The 20,797-nt window shown below is 42.9% G+C and overlaps 1 protein-coding gene across 6 annotated transcripts in view; it reads left to right on the top strand.

Annotated features, from left to right (window-relative positions):
* Positions 1-20,797, top strand: part of psme1 (proteasome activator subunit 1) — a 43,619-nt gene that overhangs the window by 7,272 nt on the left and 15,550 nt on the right. For all 6 annotated transcript variants that reach the window (XR_009792800.1, XR_009792801.1, XM_061805772.1 and 3 more), the window contains exons 3-6: positions 6,799-6,861; positions 16,372-16,485; positions 16,629-16,674; positions 17,550-17,647. Coding sequence is in view for 4 of the 6 variants with exons in the window: in XM_061805772.1 (XP_061661756.1) it covers positions 6,799-6,861; positions 16,372-16,485; positions 16,629-16,674; positions 17,550-17,647 (321 nt within the window). In the remaining 2 variants the exon portion in view is untranslated. The remainder of the gene's footprint in view (positions 1-6,798; positions 6,862-16,371; positions 16,486-16,628; positions 16,675-17,549; positions 17,648-20,797) is intronic.

Here is a 20,797-nt window from a genome sequence, read left to right as displayed (position 1 = left end):
TCACACCTAAGGCACACCTCACCATTGTTCTGCTGCCATCATACATGTCCTGTACTATTTTAACATACTTCTCTGCCACACCAGACTTACGCATGCAGTACCACAGTTCCTCTCTTGGTACTCTGTCATAGGCTTTCTCTAGATCCACAAAGACGCAATGTAGCTCCTTCTGACCTTCTCTGTACTTTTCCACGAGCATCCTCAAGGCAAATAATGCATCTGTGGTACTCTTTCTAGGCATGAAACCATACTGTTGCTCGCAGATACTTACTTCTGTCCTGAGTCTAGCCTCCACTACTCTTTCCCATAACTTCATTGTGTGGCTCATCAACTTTATTCCTCTATAGTTCCCACAGCTCTGAACATCCCCTTTGTTCTTAAAAATGGGAACTAGAACACTTTTCCTCCATTCTTCAGGCATCTTTTCGCCCGCTAGTATTCTGTTGAATAAGTTGGTCAAAAACTCCACAGCCATCTCTCCAAATTGCTTCCATACCTCTACCGGTATGTCATCAGGACCAACTGCCTTTCCAGTTTTCATCCTTTGTAGTGCCTTTCTGACTTCCCCCTTAGTAATCATTTCCACTTCCTGGTCCTTCACTCTTGCCTCTTCAACTCTTCCTTCTCTCTCATTTTCTCATTCATCAACTTCTCAAAGTATTCTTTCCATCTATTTAGTACACTACCGGCACCAGTCAACACATTTCCATCTCTATCCTTAATCACCCTGACCTGCTGCACATCCTTCCCATCTCTATCCCTCTGTCTGGCCAACCTGTAGAGATCCTTTTCTCCTTCTTTCGTGTCCAACCTGGTGTACATGTCTTCATATGCCTCTTGTTTAGCCTTTGCCACCTCTACCTTTGCCCTACGTCGCATCTCGATGTACTCCTTTCGCCTCTCCTCAGTCCTCTCAGTATCCCACTTCTTCTTCGCTAATCTCTTTCCTTGTATGACTCCCTGTATTTTGGGGTTCCACCACCAAGTCTCCTTCTCCCCTTTCCTACCAGATGACACGCCAAATACTCTCCTGCCTGTCTCTCTGATCACCTTGGCTGTCGTCGTCCAGTCTTCCGGGAGCTTCGGTTGTCCATCGAGAGCCTGTCTCACCTCTTTCCGGAAGGCTGCACAACATTCTTCCTTTTTCAGCTTCCACCACATGGTTCTCTGCTCTACCTTTTGTCTTCTTAATCTTCCTACCCACCACCAGAATCATCCTACATACTACCATCCTATGGTGTCGAGCTACACTCTCCCTACCACTACTTTACAGTCAGTAACCTCCTTCAGATTACATCGTCTGCACAAAATATAATCTACCTGCGTGGTTCTACCTCCGCTCCTGTAGGTCACTATATGTTCCTCCCTCTTCTGGAAATAAGTGTTCACTACAGCCATCTCCATCCTTTTTGCAAAGTCCACCACCATCTGCCCTTCAAAGTTCCTTTCCTGGATGCCGTACTTACCCATCACTTCTTCATCGCCCCTGTTTCCTTTACCAATATGTCCATTACAATCTGCACCAATCACAACTCTCTCGCTGTCTGGGATGCTCAGAACTACTTCATCTAGTTCCTTCCAGAATTTCTCTTTCAACTCTTGGTCACATCCTACCTGTGGTGCATAACCGCTAACCACATTATACATAACACCCTCAATTTCAAATTTTAGTCTCATCACTCGATCTGATACTCTTTTCACCTCCAAGACATTCTTAGCCAGCTCTTCCTTTAAAATAACCACTACTCCATTTCTCTTCCCATCTACTCTGTGGTAGAATAATTTAAACCCTGCTCCCAAACTTCTAGCCTTACTACCTTTCCACCTGCTCTCTTGGATATCACCTTTCTCCTAATCATCATGTCAACCAACTCCTGTGCTTTTCCTGTCATAGTCCCAACATTCAAAGTCCCTACACTCAGTTGTAGGCTCTGTGCATTCCTCTTTTTCTTCTGACGCTGGATCCGGTTTCCTCCTCTTCTTTGTCTTCGACCCACAGTAGCTGAATTTCCACCGACGCCCTGCAGGTTAGCAGTGCCGGGGGCGGGCGTTGTTAACCCGGGCCGCGACCGATCCGGTATGGGATTCTTTAGATGAACGCTCATATTTGTTTGGCACAGTTTTTACGCCGGATGCCCTTCCTGACGCAACCCTCTGCATTTATCCAGGCTTGGGACCGGCCTACAGATTGCACTGGTTTGTGCCCCCATAGGGCTGCATTAAAGATATAGAACGTATACTATGAAGTGATATTCCATTACAAGCAATCATAGGGTACACAGGCCTGGTTACATTTTTAAAAGACACCAAGCCATTAATGAAAGTGTCCATCAAGATTTGGCATAGAATAATTAATGAAAACAAGCATAAGGAACCATACTGGATAATAAAATGGATCGGATATGATTTAGATTTTCCACCCAATGGGTTTGACATAAGATTCAAATGATGGGCAGAAAAGGGCCTCATCATACACAGTGATCTTTATGAAGGGGGTGCACTTCAACAATTCCAGGAACTAAAGAATCAGTTTATATTAACCAATCAAGACTTTGATAGATTTTTGCAATTGAGACATTACCTAGGGAAAATAATGAAAAAAGAAGAATAACAAACTAATTTGTGTATGGCTAAGATATTCCTTCTTGCTTATAAGTCAGACCCATTGAGTGGAAACATCTAAGATTTATAGAATATTACAGGATTTAGACGGTGATGATTCCATATATATATATATATATATATATATATATATATATATATATATATATATATATATAAAAGAGAAATGGGAAAAGGAAAGTAACATTAAACTGCAAGTGGAAACTTGGAAAAAGATAATCTCCAACCAGTGGAAAAGTACTTCTGCTCTGTCCTGGAGAGAATTTGGGCGGAAAAATGTAGCTAGATTTTTTTTTTTTTTTTAACGTTCCAGCTCAGAGGATCTAACTGGATGCAAGTACCTCCTGCTAGAGAGATTGTGGAGAGAATAAGGCGACACATTTTCATGTATTCCGAGACTGTCCAATCATTTTAAAATACTGAAAAGACATTAAACAAAATATGGAGAATAATTATCTAATTAGGAAAGTCAGATTCCTTTAAAATTTGAATTGTTATGCTTGGGATTAATATCGGACACTGTCAAGGGTCCAGAAAATGAATCTATATGTACAGTATTTTGTCACTAGCAAGCAAAAAAGCTATTACAAGGAAATGGTTGATAAAGCATACTCCCACAGTTGAGGATTGGCTAAAAGTGGTTAAAGATATCTTTAAAATGGAGAAATTAACTTTAATTATGAGGCAGGAGCAAGACAAGTTTGAAAGACATTGGGAAAACTGGACAAAATATGTCATAACATCAAAAGATGCTACTCCATAATGTGAAATAAAATTGTGTTCATTGGTTCCCACCTTTTATTCCTTTTGTTGTCGTTACCATTATTATTATATTTTTTTTTCTTAGCATGTTCTGCAGTGTATTTTTTTTTTAAACTCATAAGTACTGCATCTCGTCTAGTTGTCAGAACAGGTATCACCCAAGGGTTCTGAAACCAAGAAAATTTGAAACCTAAAAAATATTTTACTTGAAGCGAATATGTAAATGATTGTACATTGTTTTTGGAACATTTGTTGTAAGGTGCTTTGAGATGGTATGATTTTTCTTCTATTTTTGACTACTATGACTATTGCTATTGTTTTCCCTTTAAGGTTAATTTTTTTTGCTCACTTACGGGTAAGACCTTCGTTGAGGATGACCTACCAGATCAGATAATTAGAGATGAGAAAAACCCTCCTATGCTGTCATTTATATAGGTATCATTGTCGCACTGTTAATGAATGTAAATAATTATTTTTTTCTCTCCCTTTTTTTATTTATTTTCTTTCTTTCTCTGTATATAAAAATGTGGAAAAAAAACTTTTATTCATTCAACACAAACACATGTTTAACTCTGAACGAAAAATCGTAGAATTGAAGGTTTTTTTCAAATGAATCAAAAAGCTTAACTTACATTATCGATCTAATATTAAGTCATCATCCTTTGGGCTTTTGTAGCGTAAAGTGAAGCCTTGACATGAATTTAAAAATACTGTAAGATTTATAAAAATGAGTGGCCCCCTTTAAGAGCGCGGGCGGGGGGATAAGTTAGACGAGGGGAAGTGTGAGTATAACAGAGGAGCTTGTTATTGTTTGAGAGTTCGGTGTGATGCCGGAGTGTTAATGAATAAAAGCAACTAACAAATCCAGTAGTTACTCCTCTTCCTTATTGCCCATTGCCGAACGTATGAGATGACTATACAAAAGAGAGCACTATTTCACTGAACAACGAAAATAAATATTTGCAAAATAACTGCCTTAATATTTTTTTTACCTGCTCGTGAACCTCCACGCACAGCATCTACAAATCAAGGCTGTAGTAAGTCACTTTCAACTTTACGGAGGACTGTAAGCTGCCGTCTGGGAGGCGTCGAGGCGTCTTGGAAAGTGTGATTCATATTTTGAGCAATAATGTATTTCGAGATCACAATAATGTTATAATTTACAACCACAATTAAAAAAACAAACAAACAAAAATAAAATACTTTGTTCAGATATTGTGCAGTTTTGGTGTCGCTGGCCTTTGCTCGCATGCCGGCTGTCACATATGCCTACTGGCATGTCAAATGTGCTGACAAAAGTTCTGAGGAAGGCAAATGATAAGCCCGAAAAAAAATGTTGCGGGTCTGATTTCCTACATTTCAGAACTAGGTTGGTAGGTAGGTTATCAGTTCTCATTAATTCAGGCTCTGGGGTACATAAAGAGATCAAAATTCATGAAGGCTTGGTCCAAAAAACATGAAACAATGTAAAAAATCAGACATGGCAAAACAAAAACGGAACTTGACGCGATATGGCTTAGTCGCGCAATGACATGGGATGAGGCAGTTATGCTAGGTGACGCTCGTGAACACGGATGCATTATACGTACACACAATGGTCTGGCAACAAGTGGCACGAAGACCAAGACTTAAATATACAACATACTCAGGGTGCAGCAGCACGCACGTGGACGTAGCATATGGCCACACGGCCCCCCGCCACGGCGGCTGCTGTTAAACTATAGCGTTGAGCATTTTAATTGTGTGAGCCCTTCCACTTTTTCAATGTGCCCATTACTCTTGTTTCTACGTAGTTTGAGCTCTCGTTGTTTTGTCATGAAATGGATGATTTTTAGTATGTTATTAATGAAAAAAAGGGCAGACAATATACCATACCACAAAACATGATTTTGACGTATACAGCTTTTTGTAATTCCTGCCATGAGAATCCTCTCGAGGGATTTGTTTTCGAGAAGCAGGAAGTGACGTAAAGGACAGAGACACCCCCAAGTGGACTCCTTTGTTTCCATTAGTTTTACCTCCGGGAAGGTAGCTTGTTGGTCCTTCGTGTTAATCAAAATGGCGGCTTGTTGCATTGCTGGACATTGCTTGAACACTCAGGAGAATGGATTTACGCTTCAAAAGTTTGCAAGAGACCTGGTTTGTCGTGAAAAATTGATTGCATGGGTGCAACTACACCCTACTAAAAAAATAATAGTTTGGACCACATAATCGGTCTCTCATAACTTAACAAAAGATCCACGTACGAAATATGTCGATGTGCGCATCGGACGGCGTCGGGCTGCTGTGTCGGGCTTTGCGGATGGCGGCGGCTCTGAAGAACCCAGCCGAGAAGTCCTCACTCTGCCGCGTGCGCGCAGTAAAGCGCCCCGGCTCGACGATGTTGTTGCGTACTGCGGCGTCTATGAACAACTCCCTCAAGCGGCACGGCTCGGCTCTGCCTCACTCAGCTGCTTATGACAAAAAAGCATTAAAGCGCTCCGGCTCGATGGTGTTCATCGCGTAATGCGGCGGCTATGAACAACCCTCTAAAGCAGCACGGCTCGGCTCCGTCATAAGATACACTGGCCGGCTGCGATGAGCCGCGATGGCTCATCTCCGCCGCGGAAGTGGATCTGATGGGGATGCGGTTTGGCCGTGATGGCATATCATCTGAATATGGCTTGAAACAATAGTGTAATATTGCCCCGAGGGCTTGAAACAATAGTGTAATATTGCCCGGTAACTTCACTCGGTTGTGTGGTGTTCTCCTTTTCGAAAAAGAGCTTCTCCTTTTCAAAAAGAGCTTCCGTGTCAGAAGGGACGTGTTCATCTCCCACAGTTAGGTTGCACAGTGTGTTTTCATTGGCGAATGTCAGGGTGACGTCACGTACAGAGGATGCAGCCAATATGGGGACCCCTTGGATGTCGTAGAATGACACTTTTGCAACTTTGAGCATGGGTGACGCACTCGATTTGGCCAGCCTTGAGTTACAGCGTCTAGCTCACAGTTCTGAGGTTCAAATCCCGGCCCTGCCTGTGTAGAGTTTGGATATTCTCCCGTGCCTGCATGGGTTTCCTCCAGGCACTCCGGTTTTCTTCCATATCCCAAAAACATGCATTAATTGGGGATTCTAAAACTATAAGTGTGATTATAAGTGTGAATGGTTGTTTATGTGTGCCCTGCGATTGGCTCGCAACCAGTTCAGGCTGTACCCTGTCTCCTGCCCAAAGATAGCTGGGAAAGGCTCCAGCGCTCTCGCGTCACTTCTGAGAGACTTCAAGCAAATCCAATTTCCAAAATGCTTATCTCCAGAAGGGTCACGGGAGCGCTGGAGCTGGAGCGCTGGTGGTACACCCCAAACTCGTTCCCAGTCAGATGGCTTACTTGACTTTGATCACTTTGTTTATACATATTTTTTCCTCTGATAAAAGGCAGAAGAACTAGTCTCAGCATTTTTTCCTCAGAAGATTGAAGAGCTGCAAGTCCTCTTGAAGGTTAGTGTTGATATAGATAGTTGAAGAAACACAATAAATACAAAATTACAGAAAGTAGATGTGAAAACAAGTGAAATAAGATGAGACAGAAGACAAACATGTTATAAACACAAAAAATGTATAAAATTTTATATGATGTCCAAAGCTGTTGTCCAAAGAGCAATGTACAGTAATGTTCAAAATAATAGCAGTCTAATGTGATTAGCCAGCTTTATCCATGTTTTCAGTATTTTTTTCTTTATTGTTACATGTTATAGAAGTTACCAGTAGGTGCAGTAGATTCTCAGAAAACCAACGAGACCCATCATTCTTGATATACTACGGCTGAGTAATTGGGCAATTTGTTGAAAGGGGTGTGTTAAAAAAATAACAGTGTATTCAATCAGTGAGCTCATCACTTTTGGGAAAAACAGGTGTGAATCAGATGGCCCCAATTTAAGGATGAACTCAGCACCTGAGGTACATGCATTTCTCCTTGAAAACCTGAGGAAAATGGCTCGTTCAGGACACTGTTCAGAAGAACAGCGTACTTTGATTAAAAGTTTGGTTGGGAGTGGGGAAACATTGGAAAGAGGTGCAACAAATTATAAAATGCTCATCTAAAATGATCTGTAATGGCTTAAAAGGGAGAGCAAAACCAGAGACACATGGCAGAAAATGGAAGACAACCATCAACATAGATTCCAGAATAACCAGAATGGTAAAGGCTTAGCCAATAAGCCAACTCCAGGTACTGTGACAGTGGGAAGACGTCTGTGCAAACCCAATGTATTTACGAGAATCCTCCGCAAAGTCCATATGTTAAAAAAGGCATCTGCAGAAGAGGCTACAATTTGCCAAAGAACACATCAACCGACCGAAAGACAAATGGAGGAATATTTTATGGACTGATGAGGGTGAATGACTTCAAATACATGGGGTCAACAATGCAAAGCAATAAAGAGTGAGGTAAAGAAAAAAGAAACGGGTCCAAACGGGGTGGAACAGTTGGTGGAAGGTGTCTGGTGTTCTCTGCGACAGAAGAGTCTCCGCTATGATGAAGGGCAAAGTTTATAAAACAGTGGTGAGGCCGGCCATGATGTACAGATTGGAGACGGTGGCACTGAAGAAACAACAGGAAGCAGAACTATGGTAGTAGAAATGAAGATGCTGAGGTTCTCGGTTGGAGTTAACAGGTTGGGTAAGATTAGAAATGAGCACAATAGAGGAACAGCCAAAGTTGGATGTTTTGGAGAGAGCAGACTTGGATGGTTTGGACATGTTCAGAGGCAAGAGAGTGAGTATATTAGGAGAAGGGTGCTGAGGATTGAATTGGCAGGCAAAAGCGGAAGAGGAAGACCAAAGAAAAGGTTGATGGATGTTGTGAGGGAGGACATGAGAACAGTGGGTGTTAGAGAAGAAGATGCACGAGATAGGCTTCGATGGAAAAAGATGACACGCTGTGGTGAACCCTAACGGGATAACCCGAAAGGAAAAGAAGATTTTATGGACTGATGAGAGTATAATCGTTCTTTTTGGGTCTAGAGGCCGCAGACAGTTTGATGATGACCTGCAAACTCTGAATTCAAGCCACAGTACACAATGAAGACAGTGAAGCATGGTTGTGCAAGCATCGTGGTATAGGCACGTTTCTCCTATATACTGTTGGGCCTATTTATCGCATACCAGGGATCGTGGATAAGTTTGCATATATCAAAATACTTGAAGAGGTCAGGTAGCTTCATGATGAAGAGGACATGCCCTTGAAATGGGTGTTTTAACAAGACAATGACCCCCAAATACACTAGTAAACATGCAGATTATTGATTCCAAACCAACAAAATTAATCTAATGGAGTAGCCAGCCTGATCCCCGGATCTTAATCCAATCGAGAACTTGTGAGGTGGTATAAAAAAATGCCGTTTCTGAAGCAAAACCAAGAAATCTAAATTAATTGTGGAATGTTGTTAAGGAATTTGAGAGTGGAATCACAGCTGATGGGTGCCACAAATTGCTTAACTCCATGCCACACAGATGTGAAGCAGTTATAAAAACTGTGGTCATACAGTTAAATATTAGTTTTGTGATTCAAAGAATGAATAGGTTTCCAATTATGCCATCATGTGTGTCATAGAGGTCAGAGAACACAGGTGATAGGTGAAGCATGAAGTTTTTTTCTATCCTTAATGTATCCGATTGGTTTAAGGCACTGTGGTGACGTCATTGGAAACCTATCCATTGGTAAATCCTAGAAACAAAAACATTTGGACAAAATAGTTTTGAGTTTGTAAAATGAACGGCACACTGCTATTTTTTTTTAACCCAACACTTTGAACAAATTGTCCAATTGCAAAGCCTTAAGAGTATGTATATCATGAATGCTGAGTCATCTAGGTTTTCTGCGAATCAACTGCACCCACTGGTAACTTGTTTGACATGTAGCAATGAAAGATATACTGAAAATGTCTAGCTCACGGGTGCTCAATGCTTCGATCGCGCTCGAGGCAGTTTTGGTCAATCGCAGGACAGCTTGCCAAAAAATAATTGTGTACCGCTGATGCGGTCTCTTCGCACAGAAATTCTGCGCTTGTGCGCCCCCAAAAAAGAAAAAAATCCAAAGCAAATTGAAAGTATAACATACAGCTATTCAGTTTGTGGCATTTTGCAATGTGATTCACTGGATGAGGGATGACTGGTTGCTACATCAAATGGCACATTTCACGTACGTACTGTAAACAAAATTAAAAGAAGCCACTGGTTTCTTTTAGGAAGCACACGTAACTTTCTAGAGCAACGACCGCTGCTCCGCCACATTTTTTCCTAGTTTACCTTACACCGGCCCCCTCCGCTCTTAAAAACGTACACTCATAATTACAAATATTATAGTATTTACGCAGCCCATCAATGTGTTTTATATTGACAGCGTCCACCATCGCTGCTTTAGTTAGCAACACAGTCTGGGCAACGTAGAGCAATTAGGAGAGCAAAGTAATTTTAAAATTTCACCTTGGCACAGCCTGATCCAGGGTGAAAGCACAGACAATACAGTGCACAAAAAGCAAATTGTGTATTTTAAATATAGGAGGCAACACATCATTAACTTTACAACTGTTTGAGAGCTTCCCGTAGCTCTCCTGTGTCCTTCCCTATGCTTTCCAGAAACTGACATATTTCTTCATACAGTTCAAAATATCTATTCAGCACTTTTCCACGGCTTAACCATCTCACCTCTCTGGCACATCTGTGTGTTCAGAACCAACCAAAAAGTTCAATTTTCTGCCTTTCTTTTTGCCATTTCTTAGTAGGGTCACACAGTGACAGCTGTAGTTTGAGGTTGCAGTGTGGTCTGGGGAAGATGAACGGGGATATGGAGTCCACCGGGGTTTTAGCAGAAGGAGTGTGCACAAAGACTGCTCACTACCTTCTTAATACATCCATGACTGCTACCATAGACGCTACTGACACAGAGGAGAGGGCGTGTCTGCCTCTGTCTGTTGCGTTGTTTTGATGCGCCAAAACAACAGCAGAGCTCCATGGGAATTGTAGTATAAGCAGTGAATGTGGCATTATAGCGCTGCCGCCATGTAATACTGGCGGGCCAGCTGTAATATTAATTTGAAATTGCCTCGGGGGCCAAATATAATTACACTGCGGGCCAGATCAGCCAACATAAATTTACACTGCCTAGGATAAATTATTTTTTTCCCCTTGAACTTTTTCACATTTTGCCAGTTTACCACTGCAAACTTAAACTTTTTAATTTGTGTTTCTGTGTTTAACTAACACAAAATAGCACATAATTTTAAAGTGGAATGAAAGTGACACGTTTTTTAAAATTTGAAGAAAATAATAATGTGGTCCACATTTGTATTCGACCCTCCTGCGTCAATACTTTGTAGTTCCTTACCTACAGCTGCAAGTGTTGTGGTATGTCTTTACCAGCTTTCCACATCTAGACCAGTGATTCTCAGCCAGTGTGCCGGGGCATTTTAGTTTGCTGTGAGAGCTCCTTAGGTGCGCCGTTGGAAATTTAAAACATTACATAATTATTCCCAAAAAAGATTTATTTACAAGAAGTAATGTCTTTGTTCATCTATTTATGCTAGCGAGTCAAAGTGACAATTACATGCTCTGCTATTAGATGGCAGGAAGGAAATAGAGTAATTAATGTAAACCCAGCGGGGACTCCTGTTCCTCATTGCCCATTCCGAGGGTATTACAATACAATGGGGGTAAAATGAGCACTATTTCACTGTACAATGAAAATAAATATTTGCAAAATAAATGCATGAATATTTATTTTACCTGCTCCTGAACATCTCCGGACAGGATCTACAAATCAGGGCTGTAGTAAGTCACTTTCATCGTTACACAGGACTGTAAGCTGCCGTCTGGGAGGCGTCGAGGCGTCTTGGAAAGTGTGATGCATATTTTGAGCAATTATGTCTTTCGATATCACAGTAAACTTACAATTTACAACTACAATTAAATAAACAAAAAAAAAAAAACAAATAAAACACTTTCTTCAAATATTATGCAGTTTTGGTGTCGCTGAGCTTTGCACGCATGCCAGCTGGCAAATCTGCCTGGTGGCATGCCACAAGTTCTGTCAAAACGTCTGTGAAGAAATCAAATCAATCAAATCAAAAGCCTTTAATGACATTATATGCTGTGTATACAACGAAATGATGAGTGCTTCCCCACAAGGTGCAAGGTGCAATAAAATAAAATAAAAATTTAAGAACATCTTAGGTAAAAAACAATAAATAAAACATCAAGGCACAGTTATTCCCAAAAATAAATAAATAAATCAACAAAAGTGAAATTGCATAATATTCCATTACAGTACTGTTATTTCAGTGGTTTGAGTTCAATGAGTTGATTGGTCTGGGGAAAAAGCTGTCCTGAATTTGGTTGTCTGTGTTTTGTGGGACCTGTACTGCCTGCCAGAGGGCAACGGGTTAAACAGGTGATGACCAGGATGTGAAGAGTCCTTTACAATATTAGTGGCTCTGCTGTGATAGCGGGAGTTGGCACTGTCCTCAGGGAGGGCAGAGAGCAGCCAATGATCTTATGGGCACTGTTGACTGCTCTTTGCAGAGCTTTCCTGTCTGCTGCTGTGCATCCAGCATACCACACCGTGATGCAGTATGTGAGGATGCTCTCCACGGTGGTTCTGTAGAAGGGCTGCAGCAGCTTAGCTTCCAAGTTGTTCTTCCTGAGCACTCTCAGGAAGTGGAGTCGCTGCTGGGCCTTCTTCACCACCGCAGTCGTATTTACAGTCCAAGTGAGTTTGTCTGTGATGAAGACTCCCAGAAATCTGAAGGAGTGGACCTTCTCCACACACTCCCCATTGATGAACAGTGGGTTGACGCCGCACTTCTGGAAGTCCAGGATGATTTCCTTCGTCTTTGTGGTGTTCAGTGTAAGGTTGTTTGTAGAACACCACTTTGACAATTTACCAATCTCATCTCTGTAGGCAGACTCATCTCCTTCTGAGATGAGCTTGATCAACAGTTATGTCATCAGCAAACTTGATAATGGAGTTGCTGGGATGGGCTGGTATGCAGTCATATATGTACAGAGAGTATAGCAGAGGGCTCAGTACACAGCCTTGGGGGGACCTGGTACTGAGGGTGATTGAGGTGTGGGCCAAGTCTGACAGACTGTGGACGGTTTGTGAGGAAGTCTTTAATCCAGCATCAGATGTAAGGAGATAGTCCAAGGAAGGAGAGTTTGTCAACCAAACTGGGATGATGGTATTAAAGGGTTAACTAAAGTCTATGATCAGCATCCTGATGTAGTTCCCTTGGTGTTCCAGGTGGATCAGTGCAGTGTGGAGCGCTATTATGATAGCATCCTCGGTGGACCGGTTTCCTCTGTAGGCAAACTGGTAGGGGTCAAATGAGGGAGGAAGTGAGCCCCTTATGTGGCATGCAACCAGCCTCCCAAAGCACTTCATGATCACAGGTGTGAGTGCAACAGGCCTGTAATCCTTTAGACTGTCAATAGCTGCTTTCTTTGGGATGGGGATGATTGTTGCAGATTTCATGGAGGAGGGAATGGTTGATTGTTGCAGGGATCTGTTGAAGATTTTGTGAAAGCACCCGTCAGCTGATCCGCACAGGCCTTCAGTACCTTCCCCGGCACTCTGTCTGGGCCAGCAGCCTTCCTGGTATTTACAGTCCTGAACAGACCTCTCACTTCATGTTCTTGAAGCGTCAGTGTGCTGCTGATGGGGGGTGGTTGTGATGACCCTGGGTTTGAGCTGTCCATATCAGAACGGGCAAAGAAATGGTTTAGTTTCCCTGCCAGCGATGTGTCTGTTTCCAGCACACATCTTGTTCTTACTGTTGGAGTTTGTGATGTGTTGTTATCCCTCCCACATTTTTTTTCATTTTCTCCTCGATATTTCTTTTGTAGGCCGCCTTGGCCTCTGATGCTCGTCTTTAAGTCGGCTCTAGCGGCACTGTACTGTGCCTTGTCCCCTGACCTGAAGGCAGCATTGCGGTGTCTCAGGAGTGCCTTAGTGTCTCGGGTCATCTAGGGTTTTTGATTGGGGAAAATCCGGATCCGTCTGTTTATAGTCACAGTGTCTATACAGTTTTTGATGTAAGACAGAACAGTATCTGTGTGTTCCTGGAGGTTCTGGTGTTTAAATAATTCCCAAACAATGCGTGAAAATCACTCCTGCAGTTGAGGTCGTGCAATCTCAGGCCATGTTGTAATTGCCTTTGTTTGAGGCCTTATTTGTTTACCTAGGGTGACGCAGACATGATCGGATCCAGCAAGATGGGGGAGGGGGAAAGCCCTGTATGTTTAATGTTAGCGTAAACATGGTCCAGGATTTTGTCTCCTCGGGTGGGACACGTCAAATACTGGACGAATTTGGGTAAGAGAGTCTTTAAACACGCTTGGTTGAAGTCACCAGCAACAATCAATACTCTGTCGGGGTGGGAGAGCTGCTGTTTGTATACAGTCACAAGCACATGGCTAAGTGCTGTACTAATGTTAGCATCGGGCGAGATATAGACAGCTACCACAATGACTACCGTTAGCTCCCTCGGTAGATAAAAGAGTCGGCACGAGACTGCAAGGACAAGGAGAAAAGTGGGTGTCGATGATTCCACCACTGAACACCATTCATTGTGCACATAGACAAACTGTAAGGTTGCCTCCTTAGCTTAGCAGCCAAGCCCGCCCGACATCCTCGTTTTTGTTCACGCTCCCTCCGCCTTCTCCATCGCTTGCTGAGAGCAGCTATCCACAGAGATCCCGGTGATCTCACGATGTCCTCCGGAATATGGTTTACCTTTTGGTATTTCTGTTATTGATAAATTATGCTTCAGTCCCAGATCAATCAGGTCCTGGAAGCTATAGGTGTGGCTTTACAGTCATCCACAAGTAGTGTCAAAATAATAATAAAGAAAATGCACCAAATTGGAGAGCTAAGAGCCGCTGCACCTATGCGCACCGCCATCTTGCTGATCACAAACTTGCACAAGGTTTGAAGAAACAAGTTAAAAATTTTGACTGAATAAGAAGACATGATGTGCATTTTTGAGACAATAAAATACACTTCACTTATTTATTTTCCCAAGCCACGCAGAGCCACAACATAAGAATGAAAGTACCACGGGTTGCCGACCCCTGGTCTCGATTTAGAGATTTAGAGCTATTTTAACACATGGTGTTGATATGTTGTCTGCAACTGACTGGCGACCAGTTCAGGGTGTAGTCCGCCTTTCGCCCTAAAGTTTGCTTGGATAGGCTCCAGCACTCCCTTGACCCTTGTGTGGATCAGTGCCTTCGAAAATGGAATGAAATATTCTGTATCAATAGTAAACCATTGGATTGTAGCTTTGGCTTTATGTTCACGGATATTGGTTTTCCTGAAAGATGAATCTCCTTCCCACTCTGAAGTCTTTTGCAGCCTCCAACAGGTTTTCTTCCAAGATAGCCAAGTAATTATCTGAGCCGCATATCCTAAGAAGGGTCACAGGAGTGCTGAAGCTATTCCGACCTAACTTTGGGCAGGCGGGGGGGTACATACTCAACTGGTTGCCAGCCAATCACAGGACATACAGAGACAACAGTCACACCCACAATCACACCTAAGGGCTATTTTAGACTCGTCAATTAATGCACGTTTTTTGGGATGTGAGAGGAAACTGGAGTGCCTGGAGCTCTGGCGACTTCACTCCACGCGGGCTTCGGGTAAACATGGAAACTCCACACAGGGGGGGGGGGCAGAATTTGACCCCTGGTCTCAGAACTCAGAGACAGACACTCTAACCAGTCACACCACCGTTGCTGCCTGCCCACTAATCAACTCCGTGTATATTCCCACCTTACTCCGCCCAGCTTACCCGTCTCTGGCGAAGAATAGTATCCCCAGCATGATATTGCCACCACCATGTTTTACACTGGGGACGGTCCGTTCAGGGTGGTAATATTTTTCTAACAAACAGCATTTTGCATGCGGGCCCAACAAATTTGACTTTGCTCTTATATGTCCAAAGCACTTCTATGTGCCCTCCACCTGGCTTGTACCACACTGCAAGCCAGACTTCTTATTTCTTTGTCTGGACTTCTAGTTGTCCTGTGGACAGATTCATCCACCTGGACACCAAACTCAAAAACAGGGCGTTCTATACCTCATGCTCCCCAAGCACCCAACCCCCCCCCACCCCCCCTGGACTCCCCAAGGGACATGGTCAAAGGCCTTCTCCAAGTCCACAAAACACATGTACACTGATTGGGCAAACTCCCATGCACCCCCGAGACCCATGCCGAGGGTGTCTAGCTGGTCCACTGTTCCACGTCCAAAATTAAAACCACGTCGCTCCACCTGAATCTGAGATTCCACTTCCCAATGGACTGTCCTCTCCAGCACCCCGGAATAAGCCTTACCATAAAGGGTGAGGAATTTGATTCTCCTTGTAGTTGGAACACACCCTCCTGTCCCCCTTCTTAAAAAGGGGGACCACCACCTCAGTCTGCCAATTCAGAGGCACCGTGCCCGATCTCCATGTGATGTCGCAGAGGTGTGTCACCCAGGACAAGCCCACAACATCCAGAGCCTTTAGGAACTCCAGGCGAATCTCATCCACCCTCTTGCCTCTGAGGAGCTTTTTAACGACCTCAGTGACCTCAACTGCAGAGATTGGAAAGCCTGCCTCAGAGAACCTGACTCTGCTTCCTCACGGGAAGCCGTGTTGATGGAATTGAGGAGGTCTTTGGAGTATTAAGTAAGTATTCACCCACCACAATGCATGTGGTGATTAGTTGACAGCTCCACCCTTACCATCGGGTGTCATGCAGTCGCAAGTACGATGACATAACCACTGAAGTCCCCCAGCAGAACAATGGAGTCTTAACTCTTTGCTCTTGACTCATTGCTATGATGAATACTTTTTAAAGGCACTGTGTGCATATACAAAAGTGCGAGACAGTTTTTTTTTTTTTTTATAAAGCTAATGCACTATAACGTACCACGACTTGCAAGTTATTGATCATTTTTGCCATCAGACCTCGTTTGAGTGTGATGAGCTGGCTTCCCTGGAGGCACCGCTAGACATTCCCATCCCGAACCCTGAGAAGGACGAGGCCAAACACAAGAAGAATGAGCAAGAGGAAAGGGAGGTAGGGAGCTTCCATATTATATTTTGGCAAGAAAACAATGGTGGATGCAAAAGCAATTGGCTAATTACCATAGCAACCAATTACTGCACCAGGTCGGAAAGATTGATTGGTAATAGATAAAAAAGTACTTCCATTTGTTGCAGAAAGAGGGGAAGAAAAACAAGAAAGAGGAGGAGGAGGAAGATTCAGGTAAATTTTCAAGTCATGAGCCACAAGTTTGCAAATGATGTCTCTTATATCAGTGATTCCCAGCCTTTATCGAGCCAAGGCACATATGTAACATTTGAAAAATCTCACAACACACCACAAAACAAAAATGACACAAAAAGTGGATACACAAGTCAATTATTCACTTTCTACCATAAAATACAGTAAAAGATCATTAATTTGTTCTCTGTCTTTCCATGCTGCTGCCATAAATAGATTAATACATGTTGTAAATTAATAATCTTTTGACCATCTGAGCTGCTTATCCTCACGAGGGTTGTGTGAGTGCTGGAGTCTATCCCAGCGGTGGGGCACACGCTGAACTGGTTGCCAGCCCATTTCAGGGCAAATGGAGACAGACAGCAGTCACACTCACAATCATACCTAATGACAATTTAGAGTCTCCAATTAATGCATGTTTTTATGGATGTGGGAGGAAACCAGAGTGCCCGGAGAAAACATCCAAACTCCACACAGTGGGGGCCGGGATTTGAACCCCGGTCCTCAGAACTGTGAGGCCAACGCTCTTCAGCTGCCCCACCGGGCCGCCACCTTCTGACCAATTAAGTGAAATTGATAGTTTCCCGCAGCACACCAGAAGAGTTTTCACGGCACACTGGTTGGGAATCATTGTTTTATGTGATTAAAATATTCCAACTACTCATCTGTATTCTACAGATATATATATATGTGTGTGTGTGATTGTGTGGTTGCCATGTAGTAGCTCTTTTTAAAAAATTATTTTGATACCGTTTTTCCTGCAAAAATTAATTTTACAGGTTGTTGAACAATTGTCAGTGCTGCAGCATGAAAGTACACAGATTAAACCAGTAATTGGGTGATATTTTATGCACCAGTGCCTCCTTGTGGTCCTGTCTGCTGCAATGGGCGAATTGAAACACTCCTGAAGGAGGTCAAACCTCAGATCCAGACACTGAAGGAGAAGATCAACACGGTCAGTCCCAACACCGCTATAACTCCTGTGTTTTAGTAGTCTCGTTAAAATGCATGTGAGTGAACAGATGCAGGTGTTATTTTGAAAGGGGGAGAATGACTTTTGAAAATAAACTATTAGTTAAATGTATGTTATTTTCCCCTCAATAGTACCTCTATACCAACAGTGAAGGATTCCATTAAGGTGAAGAAGTATTATTAGGCCTTTTTGGCCTGTGGGGGACTTATGAGGCAAAGACCTCCTCAATTAACCCCTCCGTACAGGGCACTTAACCACGCCTCCTGAAGTGACGTCACGCCACGTGCACCTACGTCAGACAAACAATTAGCAAAAAGAGCGGCGCAGCAAGAAAAGAATAGAGCGAAACTGTCCGATTTACCGGCTGATTTCTCACTCGCATTCTTAGCTAACAGTGAAATATCGTTGAAAAGCACAGAGCAGGGCTACAAGTATTTCAGCGAGGGGTATTTCAATGGTATTTACATGCATATCGACAGAGAAACCATTGATATTGGCGCAAGATCTTTCCAGAGTCAGAGGAAGAGAAGCCACATAATATAATATATTATAACCCAAGGACGAATTCGTCATTGACAGTTTCCTATTTTCGTGTTACATATCACACTTGTGTGCAGAATCTGTATATGTATCTGTATAGTCGTTTGTGAACCACCGTATGAAGGAAAAGAAGAAGGTGAGGCTTGATTTACGAGTTGTTTCTCTCGTTTTCTTTGTGTAACGTCACGCGCTCCCCTCAATAATTATTCTTGAATTAGTGCCGAACCTACGTAAGTCCTGACCGAGTACGACAATCACTACTTTCGTGTCCTCAAACATCCTTCCTTCAGTCTTGGCGTCTCGGTGTCTAGGTGCACGTCGAAGGCTTTTAGGACTGCTAGTCCGGTTTAGCTTAGCTCATTAGCCGCGAACAAAGGGACACGTTTGTGCAGTCAGGTCATCGCAAAATATCGCTCAACACAGATCAAGTGTTTCAATCATTCACACTTAGCTATGTTATGCAAGCGAAGAACTGCTAATTCATTTATATGAGACATGTATTGAAAATCAAATATAGGGCTTACCTTCGTGCAAACATATCTGTTCCGGTTGATGGATTCAGTTGATCTTGGGGTCTTCCACAAAGTTTCATCCATCGAAGACATTTTTCGTACTGGGTCTTCGGTTTTGGAAAGGGTACGAATTGAACTCCACCAACTAGCCTTTCAGGATACCTGTCGTCACTATTATAAAGTCTGTGACTACACCTCTTAACCATATCTATTCTTAAAGAACCCAAATACGCGATAAAACGCAAACAAAAGCTATACTGGACCATACAACGTTGTCTGAGGGAACTGCGGGTCCAAAAAAGGGGCGTGGTTTATGCAGATCTCTGGCCTTTGATTGGTCAGCGACGCGGTTGATGCAATTTCTACGGAGGGGTCAATTCCACTGAGACACCTTCCCATGGGGAAGCACAGCCTGGGTTCTCTGAGAGGGGTTCTCCTATTTCTGGAGTTGACGTCATTGAAGTGGTGAAAAAAAAAACGTCAGTGGCAAGGCCCCAGGAGTGGATGAGATTCACCCTGAGTTCCAAAATTTCTGAATGTTTTGGGGCTGCCCTGATTGACACGGCTCTGCAACATCACGTGGAAAACAGGGGCAGTGCCTCTGGAGTAGCTGACTGGGATGGTACTCCCCCTTTTTAACAAGTATGACTGATGGTGTGTTCCAACTACAGGGGGATCACAGTTCTTAGCCTCCCTGGTAAGGTCTATTCAGGGGTGCCGGAGTGGACGTTGGTAAGTTGAATGGTTGATTCAGGAGCAGCAGTGTGGTTTTCGTCCTGGCCGTGGAACAGTGGACCATCTCTACAACCTTGGCAGGGGTGTTTTGTGGACTTGGAGAAGCCATTCAACCGTGTCCCTCGGGGAGTTCCGTGGGGGGTGCTTTGGGACTATGGGGTAACCGAACCTGATATGGGTTGTTCGGTCCCTGTGCGGCCAGTGTCAGAGTTTGGTCTGCATTTCCAGTCGGTGGGATTCGTTTCTGGTGGGGGTTGGACTCCTCCAAAGCTGCCCCTTGTCAACGATTCTATTCATAACTTATATGGACAGGATTTCTAGTCACAGTTGAGGTGTACTAGGGACTCTGGTTTGGTGGCCTCAGTATTGCATCTCTGCTTTTTGCAAATGATGTAGTTTTGTTGACTTAATTAAGACGTGATCTTTAAGCAAAGCAAATTCATTTGTATAGCGCATTTCATACACGAGGTAACTCAATGTGCTTTACATGATTAAAGGCATTTGAAAAAAGAAGATAAAACCTTTAAAACAGGATAAAAACAATAAAAATTACAAACAAAATATCAAAAAACAATTAAAAACATACAGAGCAAGTAATATGATCAAAAAGTGGATATATTTTAAAAAGCATTAGAAAAAAGAAGAGTTTTCAACCTGGATTTAAAAACATTCACACTTATGACTGACCACAACTCTGTTGGCAAATTATTCCATTTGTGTGCAGCATAATAGCTAAATGCTGCTTCACCATGTTTGCTTTGGCCTCCGCGCTCCACTATTTGACCAGAGTCAGTCGATCTCAGAACTCTACTGGGTTTGTAATCCATAAGCATTTCTTTCATGTATTCAGGACCTGAATCATTTTGTGATTTATAGACCAGTTGCAGAACTGTAAAATCTATTCTAAGGCTGACTGTGCAAGGGCTTTAGGATTGGCGTAATATGCTCTGACCAGTTTGTTTTGGTCAGAACGCGAGCTGCAGCATTCTGAATGAGCTGCAGCTGTTTAATCCTCTTTTTGGGGAGTCCAGTCAGAAGACCATTACAGTAGTCACGTCTCCTTGAGATAAAAGCATGGATAAGCTTTTCCTCGTCTGCTTGACACATACAAGACTTGACTCTAGATGTGTTTTTCAGATGGTAGAAGGCAGTTTTTGTGATCGATTTGATATGATTGTTGAAAGTCAGGTCAGAATCAGAGTGCCAAGGTTTCGGACTTGGTCTTTGGTTTTTAAAGATAGAGAGTCCAGGTGTTTACTAACAGCAATTCTCTTTTCTTTATTGCCAAAAACAATTGTCTCAGTTTTGTTGTTGTTTAGTTGAAGAAAAAATTTTGGCTCATCCA

This window comes from Syngnathoides biaculeatus, chromosome 19, assembly GCF_019802595.1.
Source record: "Syngnathoides biaculeatus isolate LvHL_M chromosome 19, ASM1980259v1, whole genome shotgun sequence".
In the NCBI taxonomy this organism is placed as follows: Eukaryota; Metazoa; Chordata; class Actinopteri; order Syngnathiformes; family Syngnathidae; genus Syngnathoides; species Syngnathoides biaculeatus.
Note: the sequence above shows the minus strand (reverse complement) of the source record. Positions and strands in the feature narration are given on the sequence as shown.